The sequence below is a fragment of the Helicoverpa armigera genome, chromosome 2 (genome assembly GCF_030705265.1).
Source record: "Helicoverpa armigera isolate CAAS_96S chromosome 2, ASM3070526v1, whole genome shotgun sequence".
Lineage (NCBI taxonomy): Eukaryota > Metazoa > Arthropoda > Insecta > Lepidoptera > Noctuidae > Helicoverpa > Helicoverpa armigera.
The window spans coordinates 14,315,487-14,327,917 of NC_087121.1; the positions used below are offsets into that span (position 1 = coordinate 14,315,487).

General features: G+C 35.2%; 2 protein-coding genes across 3 annotated transcripts in view; one reads left to right on the forward strand and one right to left on the reverse strand.

Moving 5' to 3' along the window:
* LOC135116537 (putative inorganic phosphate cotransporter) overlaps positions 1-1,365 on the forward strand; it is a 33,675-nt gene extending 32,310 nt beyond the window's left edge. For both annotated transcript variants that reach the window (XM_064040832.1, XM_064040836.1), the window contains exon 8: positions 82-1,365. In XM_064040832.1, the coding sequence (XP_063896902.1) occupies positions 82-270 (189 nt within the window). In that variant the 3' untranslated portion in view covers positions 271-1,365. The remainder of the gene's footprint in view (positions 1-81) is intronic.
* Positions 1,356-12,388, reverse strand: LOC110377209 (RAD50-interacting protein 1). The gene is made up of 14 exons (XM_064040831.1): positions 12,093-12,388; positions 11,563-11,804; positions 11,054-11,209; positions 10,596-10,768; positions 10,089-10,303; positions 9,562-9,808; positions 9,005-9,182; positions 8,513-8,708; positions 8,083-8,221; positions 7,640-7,755; positions 7,207-7,391; positions 6,459-6,633; positions 5,898-6,025; positions 1,356-4,053 (listed from the first exon to the last, which is right to left on the reverse strand). The coding sequence occupies exons 1-14, from the start codon at positions 12,222-12,224 to the stop codon at positions 3,843-3,845; spliced, it is 2,493 nt and encodes an 830-aa protein (XP_063896901.1). The 5' UTR covers positions 12,225-12,388; the 3' UTR covers positions 1,356-3,842.
* Between the last annotated feature and the right edge of the window lie 43 nt (positions 12,389-12,431).

The window sequence follows — 12,431 nt, forward strand, 5'->3', positions numbered from 1 at the left end:
AAGAATTTTAATGGTGCTTACGTAGACAAACCACTTACCTCCTAATTTATGTTCTAAACTGATTTATTGTTATCTTTTCAGAGCACGCTAGTACAATGGCGGCTAGTCTTCTGGATAGCTCTAGCAGTGTTCGTTTTAACGAACTTAGTGTTCGTTGCCTGGGCGTCTGGTGACGAACAATGGTGGAACACCACCACGCAAGACCCGAGGAAGCAACGCGAGGCCGAGGCGGGAACAATCCAAACCATCAATGCCGAGATTAAGTTGTAGACCAGTATATTAAAAAAACTGGTTCAAATCACGAAAAGAGGAACATTTCGATGCGAAGTGAAGTTCAGTTCGTTTTCCTGTCGTTAATGTTCCGGAAGAAAGTGTAAATAAAATATTAATAAGTAACTAATAAGATGCAGTGCCTAATAAATGAAAACTGAAATAGTTCATCGCACTGCTTTAGACAGTTTATAATAAACGTACTTAGTTCATCCGTTATATGGCGTTATGCAGTTGACTCGAGACAATTTTATTATATTGCATGAGTAAATGTGAGTGAAAATAATTTATAGTACAAACTGTAAAAGTTTCAAATGAAATTCATTAAATCATAATAATAGGCGATTCTCTGAATCCACAGCCAGTGCTATGTGATAGTAATAATAATTAATAATCCCGTTATAGATATTATTATTATTTTGTAATTATTTTTTTAATAATTTTCAATCTTAGAATATGGAGAAATTAGTTTAAGTCTAATATTAAATTCAATATTTATTACAAGTATTATTATCTTGTTGATGACTGTACTTTAGTTTCTAAGTAGTCATACAAAGTATTATCATTGTCTGAAGAATACTGATTGCCTATTTGTAAATATTTGTGAAAAATATTTATTTGACGATGAAATGCACTGACAAATTATTTTGTTCACGTATTTTTGAGCAAAGGAATATTTTGCAAGAAAGGCTGTGAACAAATCTGGGTTTACAGGGAAAATACGAAAGGTCACGAAATTACATTATTATTCTACATGATATCGGAATGCACTATCCATGACGCTACAGAATCCTTAAAATTGCATAATATGTAGTTTTAAGTTTGCTTAGAGTGAGATTTTCCAATTATGTCTATTTTTAACTTTCATATAATCCCTGGTCTCCCTATTGCATTTGATTTCAGGGTGCATTTTGTGCCATTTAAGAGATCTGTATGCAGGCTTTATGTTAGTTTTAATAATTTTCGTAAACGTTATACTAAGACTAAGAATGGTAACCCCATTACTTGTTTAAACTATCTGAGATAGTAGTTCGTAAGTTATTTTGTACAATATTCTTGAATTTTGTTAAAATAAAAACTTTGAAAAAACATGAATATATTAATTTATTTCATACGATATTACAATTCATCAAATAAAATGCATGCATACACTTGAAATAGAAACAGCTACTTACACTTATCAGACTCAGTTTGTGTTCTCAACACATTTATCTACAGACAAAATATACATAAATTAGGGCCATTTATACTGACATCCCCTTTCTTTCACCACACATGGGTTTTTGCGTACAACTCTTACTACCTCATTATAAATAGTAGTCCCCAAACAAGTTCCGGCTTTGGTATCGGGTATAAACCTTTGTCTGGAACAATGAAATGCTCTAAACCTAGTACTAAGCCTGGTACTTTTTTAGGCCCCTTTTTGTAATAAGGTACGTAATCGGATTAGTTCTGACACCTAACCCCTGCCTATGTACTGATGATATAATTGGAAAAATATGACCCTTAAAACCATAATGAATGAATGAATGGGCATGAAACACCTAAACTATGGGAATAAATGTGATTATTTGTATGTACTTGTTAACTATTAAAAGGATTTTTTATTCTTAAAGAAGATACTGAATTTCTATCTTATGTATGATATGACATTATAAAAGAACTTATACATTATGCAAAGAGCTGCAAAGAACACATATTTATTTAAAATAAAAATTTTGAATGTCGGTTTAAAAAGTTCTACTGATTTTAAGAGGAATTTGGCAAGATTGTTAGATTAGTTACTACATACAAATCTTTTTAAATTCTAAAATGTACATAGATCGATGTTGCCACATGAAAGGTTTGCAACTAGACTTTTCATATTCTTTTCACCCCGCCGAAGTTGACTACAAGAGACTGCGCAGCAGTCACGAAGAAAACACAACTGCGTATGCGCAAGAAATTAAATAGCAGACTTCAGCGGGGCAAAGTTATTTGACAACAGATTTACATGAATGATAATTCCTAAAAAACCTAAATTAAGGCTTGATTTACAGTAGAAATGAGTTGTAGAAAGTGCAGTAGTGTTTTAAGCAAGCAGGGGCGTAATTAGCTTGCAACTACATTATAGGTACATATTATGATTCGCCAATAAATATTAATTTCATGAGTCGTAACAACAAACTGAAACACAATATAAAAGTTGTACTGTCAAAAATGTATTTAAACGAAAATGTAGGAAGAACAATTGAAGTAAATAAATAATATTTACACCAAGGCAAGTTTCTCTACTATTTTACAATTAATAAAATAAATATATTACATCATCCTCCGAGCCTTTTTCCCAAACTATGTTGGGGTCGGCTTCCAAAATAAATATATTACAATGGTAAAAAATATGTAATCTTAAAAAAAGTCGCACGATCAAATAAATTGAATTCTCATTGATCTATCACATTAATAGTAACTAATAAATGCAATAATTAACATACGAGCAATAATGACTATTTTTGGAAAATTCTAGAAACTTTTATCCTAAAAAGATATATGCCATTGAAATGTGGATACAGAAATACACAATTATTTATACAGAATAATAATAATAATCTATGAGGAGGAGGCTATTCTTGCTAAATCAACTTGCCACTAGATAATGCCGTCGAAACAATTACTACTTCAATTATAAAAATGTTTAGAGCGTCGAAGAAGCATGATTTTGGTACTAAATGATCGCGTCTGAAGTTACTATCCAGTCCATGACTACCCTATCTTAGTCCAGAATTAATTAGTGTCGTAGTAGTTAATAGTCAGTTAATTAGTGACATGAAAATTTTATTTTTTATGTTACGCTTGCTTAATTGTCCTGAAAATGGCATAGCCGTCGACTTAACTTCCTACCAAGTAAAAAAGTCTACGTGCGTACAAAATATGATTGTTATAATGTAAGTGGTTTTAGAATCATGCGACGCGGAATATTGGCTAGTCCATCGAGTACTAAATACCTGCAACCTTCACATTGTTACCGCGTTCCGATCAATATTCCACATGCAATGATGTTTAAATAAATATATTAGCAAATATATTTAAGATCACAGGATTTCGATATTTTAAATTCCTTCTAACGTTTGAGGAAGAGGGTTAGTTATTCAACACATGAGCACAATTTTATGACCGCTAAAAGATATGCAAATTAATGGATTCAAATAGGAATTTGAAAGATGGATGCCGTGTAACTATCAAGTTCGATCTCTGGTTTGCAACATGAATATTTTATGAGGTGTAATGCGGGCTTGTCTAATACCGGGATTCTACACGATTTTTATCGTTCAAGTTTACTTGGAATGCATAAAAGAAATCCCTCCGCTGACTTGAGGTAACTTCAGACTTTTTGAACAATATTCGTCTGAAAGATTGCGTTTATCATTTGAAATGCCAAGCTATACTAAAGATTACCTATTGGCTAACCTAAATTAAATTCACTGCCACATCTAACCGAGAGTCGCACTTAAAAGTTACACGACACCACAAGGCGGCCATTTCGATCCACCCCAATATTAGCAAGTTGCTTAGACGCCTCCTCCTTCGAAGTTTCAGAACAACTCCATGACAGACGAGGGACTGGTTGCGTCACTGAGGTCAGTCCTCTGGTTAAGAATTTGGAGGGCCTGAGCTGTTTGTATATAACGAATGGAATGATGTTCTAGAAGTTCTGCGGCGGCAGCGGGCTGTTTTGTTAAGAGAGCGCGGAGACGGCGGGCGTCGTCGTAATCCATGTTCAAGAGTTTACACGCTTCTAGGAGCCTGTTTTAAAGAAAACATCTTATGTAACAATTTTCATTTCTTTTTTTTTTGTTTTGATAGTGAATGAAGTAAAATTAGAGCAGAAGTCCAGAATGTTGTAAAGTTTTGCAATCGACTAAAGGAAAGGTGAGTATTTTTGATTTCTGTCTACTTGAAGACCATTACGTACCTTTATTGAGTTCTAGTCGAGCCTCTATAAAACATTCCATCTACACTCTTTTGCAAAAAAAACGGGCACTTATGCGAAATCTTGGTTTTATGAACTTTAGGTATGTTTCAAAGGGTTTTAATGATTGGAATATGTTGCTAGCATCAAAAGGGGTAGCCAAGCATGCGTAAGAGTGTATTCTAAATTTGAATTTCGGAGAATTGCTAAGATAGTGGTATATCCTTGTTCTAGACTAATTCTTAGCAGAAAGTTTGTTGGTGTTTTGAAAAGTTTTTGATATGATTTTCAGAAAACTGATAATGCAGTTTTAATAAGTGGTTGTTCTACCCTTCTCTTACATCAAAACATTTTTGAAAAACTATGCATATTTGGTAACATTTTCGCCTATACCAAATGGTCCATACTGATGATTGATGGCAATGTTACGAGTTTCGATATTTTTGAGTAAACCGTTTTACTGTTTTGATATTGTACTCGAGTGTTTTAAAATATCCTTTTTTTATAAATAGACATGATTGCGAAGTGTATCAGTACTTTGGACTGCGAAAAATCCAATTTTAAGTTGGGAGTACCGATCACAACACGTCTCCTTTTACACTTTGACATTTAAAAAATACCAAATTTGGCCATAAATGCAAAAATAACAATATGAAAAATAATGAGAAGGGTTAAAGCTATTCAAAAAGTTAAATTATTGCCACGTAGAAGCTCTCGATAACGCCATTGGTGTCGATTCACTAAACGATCATTTGGCTGAAAGGGAGTCATACATTCAAAATTATTGGTCATACGTATGTTTCTTCAGAAATTATCAGGTAGTACAATATTGTTATGATTTAATCTGGACAGTGCTGTAAATACCAGAAAACCTCAGTGCAGACAGGTTTATTGAATAAAATGTAAGTGGAATGAAAACCCGCTATTTGAACGCTCAGTCTCATAGAAGTTCAGAGGTCTACGGAGTTTCCCAAGAGTCGACCTTGGATAAAAAATTGTGATTATGAAACCTAAAAGTCTCGTGTTCATAGTCTATGCGATAATTTCTGTATTTTGCATTCTGTAAAGATCTTTTCAAAATGTCAAAATCTGATAGGAGTCGAGTTGTGATCGGTACTCCCAACTTAAAATTGGTTTTGTCGCAGCCCAAAGTACTGATACAAATCTAAATCATGTTTATTTATTAAAAAAAGGATATTTTAAAACACGCGAGTACAATATCAAAACAGTAAAACGGTTTGCTCAAAAATATCGAAACTCGTAACATTGCCATCAATCATCAGTATGGACCATTTGGTATAGGTGAAAATGTTACCAAATATGCATAGTTTTTCAAAAATGTTTTGATGTAAGAGAAGTGTAGAACAATCACTTATTAAAACTGCATTATCAGTTTTCTGAAAATCATATCAAAAACTTTTCAAAACACCAACAAACTTTCTGCTAAGAATTAGTCTAGAACAAGGATATACCACTATCTTAGCAATTCTCCGAAATTCAAATTTAGAATATACTCTTACGCATGCTTGGCTACCCCTTTTGATGCTAGCAACATATTCCAATCATTAAAACCCTTTGAAACATACCTAAAGTTCATAAAACCAAGATTTCACATAGGTGCCCGCTTTTTTTGCAAAAGAGTTTATATAAATTTGACAGTTCTAGAAATATCACTGACCTGGGTAACTGGTAGACTTGCGTTGCAATTTTGTTCGGTGGAGCAAACGCAGGTACGAGGTTACGTTTGACGTCGTGCGTGAACTGCATCGTACCGCCCGTGTTGAACCAGCTCTCGAGCACTATCTCCTACGAAAATAATGAAAATCATTTATGTCAAGTTTTCAAGTGTCTTAAGACACAAAGCGGCGCGTAGATGATTTAAGGAAGATGGAAACCAGGGTCAGATCCAGGTCTCAAAAAAGGTTGTGGGTACTTCAATTGGATATGGTTAAAAATGCATTAAATTCAAGTACGTACATGTATGAGGGATAAATATATACAAAAGGGAATTTATACACAAGGTAGTACACAAGGGGAACACACAAAAGAACGTTCTTAAGGGACAAAAGAGTACGCAAGGAAATACAAAATAGTAGTATATAGCAGAACATATAAGGCAGTGCATATAAGGATGTAAAGGGCAAGTAGGAGCAGTACATACGTGAGCAAATAGGGAAAGTATATAAGAGAGAAGCCTCTCCACTTCATGCGGTCAGAACTTTTCAAACAACCGGCTTACCTCAAAAATATACTGATCAACAATATCAGCGAGATGCGCCCGCAGTCTCGTAGTAAGTGTAGGCGCTAGACGTTGTGCCGCCACGGACAGTCGCGCACACAACGCCGCGAGCGGCCGGCAGAGGGAGCCCGATACGCTTAGTGCCATTTCTTCTACGATTAACAGGCCGTGCCATCTGGGTTCGGTGAAATAAAGTTGTCAAGTACTTTCTGGTTATGGATGTACGTGGTTTTATAAAAGTTTTTAGAATATAGGAGATTTTATAGTATAGTTATCGGCGCGAATCTTGAGCTCTGATGACCTACATCTGCGCTAGAAGTGATTTATTAGCAAAGAACCAATCCCGAGTGACGGCTATGACGCGATGCACTGCGGGCCAATCACCGCTTTAGCCCGCCCCCGCGCCTCAATTCATACCACAAAAGGGACCCAATAAATTACCTACTTCTGCGTAGGTGAAGATCAGAGCTCAAGATTTATGCCAGTAACTATACGAATAAGCGATTAATGGACAAATCCTAGTATTGCAGATTTGAAACTTAACATAGTAAATTCATTCTTATTTTAATAATGTAACGCTTATGTTCATTCTGAGACGTACATAAATGGCCACACCGACGCTTATTAGACGCTGTGTTCTGTCGTTTGTCGGTGCTTCCACGAACATTCCTGCTTCTTCATCACCCCTTAAGGATCGATATTTGCTAACTTCACCAAGCAACGAGAAAATAGTTCCTTATACACTTACTTCTGTCTCTTATAGTCTTTCAAGCCCGCCTTAAACTCTAGCAGTATATGTTCGGCCAGGGACGCAAGGCCGCTGTCTCTAAGGCGAGCGAGCAACGCGGGTGCTTCAGCAAACACCCCCGCTTCCTCTGCCTCATCTTCGCCAGTAAGAGGTTCTGTTACTGCTAGGTTTACTATTGGTGATGTCTATGAACAAAAAGGCAAATATAAATAAAATATGTTTTAAATAAAAATATGTATTTGTTGTTTTACATCACTGTTTACAGTTAAGATTTAAGAACAAAAACTTCTGTTGATAGAAAACTTTTTCTGACAAGTACAGTAGCTTACATAAGTAAACACTGTATGACAACAAAACATCACATCGACTCTAGCACCTCTGGCATGAAAGTAGAAATACTGAATAATAGAGATTATTCTTTCTAAATACTCACCACATCGTATTGGTTCAAATCTGGGACCATTGAACTATGCCTGGACATTTCACTGAGCGCCAAGTTCTTGGCTCGTAGTTCCACTTCCATTAGCGATAACGCTTCTGCAGTTATTTCTGAAAAAATACTTTAATGAATATATTTATTGAACAAAAGTCAATTTATAATAGTTATGTTCACTTAGTTAGAAGGTCGGCATATTGCCACTAGCTAGAGTAGTATTAGTAACTGTAAATGGAAGTTTTTATCTGTTGAGTTTTATAACTCAATAGACATGACACAATATTTGTGCATGGTTGATTGTAGAAAAACTGAAACTTACTTTTCAATAAAGGATTAGGTATCACTGTTATCTACTTCATTGCCATAGCCAAGGTAATTATTGCCTACAAAAAAGTTTCTAACAAATATTGAGCCTATTTATTAATATAGAGGTTACTTACCTTTATTCCTCTTGCAAGGCATTTCATCAGAATCTGTATAGTCTGTGTCAGATGTGGTGTCACTGAACTCATCGTCCTGATGCTGTTGTTGTGTGAAATTGTGGAACTGACGCCGGTAGTAATGTAGTTGTAGGTAGTGCTGGACATAGACAACACAGATGATAAGGAGGATGCATTGCTTTTACTATGATTTTAATCGATTTTAAGAATATTATATTAGAAATGCGGAGCAGTAATGGAAAGTTTTGAAACGTTATCGAGTTTACAAATTAATTTAACATATTTTTGGAACTTTTATGCATCTAGCTCATAGTAAAAATAACCTAAAGCATATAATTTTGAATCGACATAAAATGACAACAATTTTAAACTTCATATAAAGCTGCTCACAATAGCACCTAAAATACGAGACTTAATATTCTTAACTTACCAAAGAATGCGCCCACTGCAACAAAACAGTCCTTGTATGATGAGCGGCATTAATGACAGCTGTCAACGGATGAGATCCCGTATCGGGCGATAGAAAGGAGTCCACATGTAACGAGTCTATGGCCGCGCTCAGTAGCTGTGTGAGACGGATACGCCATTCTTCTACTAGCTCTAGTTGAAGTTCTAAGAATTGTAGTCTGTAATATGAAGGGAAATAATCTATAAGGTCATGAAGTGTACTGAAGGATTGTGTGAATGTAACAAGAACGCGATTTCACGATATTAATAACAGGAAATAAAATGCATAGATCAAGTGTCAGTTTGATCTGCTGATAATGATAAAGACCCAGTTTTTGTTTTGCGCAAATATTAATTATCTTTAGGTACACGTAAAATAACTTTCTTGAACTCCTTCTTTATCTTTCAATTAAATAAACAAAAATACAAATATTAAATTTCCAATTAAAATATGTACTTTAAAATACCGTCTTACCTGTGGCCCGGCTGCGGCAACAACGCATATCGGTCCTCAATAGTCCTCAGCAACGTAACGAACCAGTCAGCTGCACGTGGTATCCACAACGCAGATCCAGTCGCAGCCCCTGCCCCCGCGCCTACCCCCTCGCTCCACTGAGAACATTCTAGACTCTCGTCCATTTTTGCTAAGGCGTCTGTTAGGAGAAGAAAATAAATAATAGTTACTGGTGTTTTACTTGATGCAGATTGACTCACAGAATGAAACTTAGAAATAATAAATCCTTCAGTTTTGATGAAATGTACATATTGTGGGCCATAGAGATATTGTAGAGCGATCGCCTTACACATCTCTTCGATACTCATCATCTTACAGGAGCGTAGGTAATTCGATTTTGGACTTTATGTCCGTCAAAATAAGACCTACAATATTTAGTCAATATGAAATATGAGAAAAAACAATCTACGCTATATGCCTTGGTTGGTAACGTAATTCAATATTTATCGTGAAAAAAAAGATTGAGAAATGGGGTTAATCAAATAAAACATACTTTTATGAAAACTGAAAATACTTACATTTCTTTTCCACAGTCTGCCATCTCACAAAGGTTTCCGCCTTCGTCAATACAGACAGTACACTATTAATATCTTTGCCAGTAATCTCAACTAATTCCCTTTGGAAGCCTAGGGTTTCATCTACGGCATGAGCGAAAGCCGCGTCGACATCGACTATTTCTCCCTTAGCACTTTGTGTATGGTATAATGCAAGGACAGTATGCAATCTCTCGGCTGCCAGTGCTATGAGACCAGCATTGAATTCATCCTGAAAAGTTCGTTATTCAAATATTTAAAAAAGGAATCGCAGCGCCCAAATGCAGAAGCCAGCACAGAGCGATTTTCACTGTCAAATTATTATCGACATTGTCTTGATTGACATAGAGCCTAAAATCAAATAACACCCTACTACTACTAACACCCAATCAACTTTTATGCGCTACACTCAGTTGTGTTATTTGATTTTAGACACTGTTTCAATGAAAATAAAGTCCACAATAGGTTAACCGTGCTAACAATAGAAGCTTTAGAAAAAAACAAACACATACCGCTGCCTTAACATGCTTTAATTCCAATTTATCAGCAATCGGTTGAACATGAGATTGGACAAAAACTTGATGGTGTTTGATCCAAGTAAGGGTTTGTGTAAGGAACCACTCCGGTCTATCGATACGGGCCGTTTGACGTGAACCCGTGAAATGAAATTGGAACCTCTTTTTAAGAGGACGTAGTAGCACTCTCACTGGCAGGCATGGACCTTTCTCTGTTAAGAATAAATAAGTAGAATATAACTTAAGTGAATTGAAAGTATGTATACATATTTACAATAATTATTTAGTTAGTTTTTTAAAGGAAAGGAACTAAGTGAAACTAGAAAATCTTGATCAGTTGCCCAATTTTATTAGATTATTTTGAAATTAACTGACAGGTCTATTAGTAGATCAATAGTATGATAATAAACCTACTTAATTTATCAATTTCATAATAACAGAAATGAGTATAGATACAAAAAAATGACAACTTGACACTGTCATAAACCAAAGAGGTTGACTTACCTTGTCCCAATTCATCTGTCACATTACTGTTGACTAGATCCTCAGGTTCTTCAATGAGAAATAGATATTTAGTGAGACTGTTGAACTTCACCATCACCTCTTTAGGTATTGGGGAGGCATCTGCTGGAGCCGAGAATGGCCATTTCAGCTGCTTTAGTACATCTTCGTAATGTCTGGAATATTAACAAAAAATATGAATGGTAATCAATTAATGAAAAGGGCATCTTGCTGCTTTAAAAAGGTTGTGGCCACAATCATATGATATGGCTGAATATTCAACATAAGTAAATAAGAAAGTTCATAAGAGGATAGATAATGCCATCAGCAAGTGCAAAGGGAGGCGTAATTAGAGGAAACATATTTCATTTCATTTCATTTCCCTCTGTGGTAAAGTAAATACAGCCAAGTAACTAAATCATACACAAAGGAAAAAATTTACCATAAAGTCCGCCACTTACTTAGTGAGTTTATCTTTGAGAACATTATGCCAATAATGTGTGTACTCCTTAACATAACTGGCTCTATGTCCCTTTTGGTACATGGTGCACATCTTCCTGAGCTCACTGTACAGTAACACCATTTGTTCATCATCATTAGTTTGTTTCATTTGGCGGCTGAAATGTATGAATTAAGAAATATTAATGACTATTGCAAAAGGTTTCCAGATTTTGAAACAATATTGAAGTATCAACAGCACTGTGGAGTCTACATTCAAAATACAGAATAATTACTATCATAGATCTCATTGAGAAGCTTCAGTCTCAAATAAGGTTCTTAAACTTAGACAACTCGTACACAAATATTATTTATTTATTTATGCATACAAATATCACTCTCAAAAGATATCTCTACCTGTCTACATGCTATTTTGTGCTGTAGATTTTGTATGCACCAACTTGGAAAAAGGTAAAAAAGACTTGAGGGTTCCCTTTCAGTGGGTAAAAAATAAAGTAATAACTTATCTTACCTCAGCTCATCAATTTTCTCAAACGATCTTAAGTAAACTAAGACCTCTTCCAGCTTATTGATAGCTGCAAACCTCTTATCAATCTCAGATCTCAAAGGCTCAGTTTTGTTCAGAAAGGCTTCAACCTTCTTCTTTAAGTCATCACTGCGACTCTTCAACTTGTCTATTTGATTGGAATTTAATTCTGCCTTCTTCAAAGCTGCGGATAGTTTCGTTGGCACTTCATTGTTGGCTACATTTAACTGAATAAAGAAATAAAGTTGTTGTAAAATAAGTTAAAGAAAAAAAAAAAAAATGAATGTTTATTTTTCATAATGATAACTGGGTTTCTCTTGTAGTGCACTTGGTCCTGTGGGGTCTACTGCAATAATGGGCTATGTAATACTAATAAAATATTCAAATAGAACCAGCAGATTCAAGAAGTTGGTTCAACTGGTTAACCATAGGTGCTAATGGGCCGTTTGGCAGGACTCAAGCTGGTCAGTAATTTATACATCTTTGCCTGTTTAATAAGTGATTAAAAAACTTACGCTATTTTGAAGTTGATCTCGCTTGACCGCTAATTCTGCTTGTAATTCTACAGCACTTGCTAAATCATTAATATCGCCACCTATTCTTAAATTAAGACTTTGTATAATAGAGTTCTTCTCCTCTTCATCCATGTTTGATGATAAAAATCTTTTAACTTAGCGTATAATGTATGCCATTGATTATTTCACTATGCAAGCAGCATTTATTTATTATTTTATTTATTTTTCTTAGAGAAAAATCAGGACACGAAACAGAGCGCCGTCAGCTGTCAGTTTTCATTGATCGAAGTGACGTGACGATGATGTGTGACGGTGAACGTCAGTTGTCACAGTTTTCTT

What these genes read in the sequence shown, in the direction of transcription:
- LOC110377209 (XM_064040831.1), bottom strand. Translation starts at nt 12,224, where the DNA reads ATGGATGAAGAGGAGAAGAACTCTATTATACAAAGTCTTAATTTAAGA. An exon ending in TTGCCGCAGCCGGGCCACAG is followed by an intron (nt 8,709 to 9,004) that starts GTAAGACGGTAT and finishes TTCATATTACAG; the next exon opens with ACTACAATTCTTAGAACTTC. An exon ending in TGCAGTGGGCGCATTCTTTG is followed by an intron (nt 8,222 to 8,512) that starts GTAAGTTAAGAA and finishes GTCTATGTCCAG; the next exon opens with CACTACCTACAACTACATTA.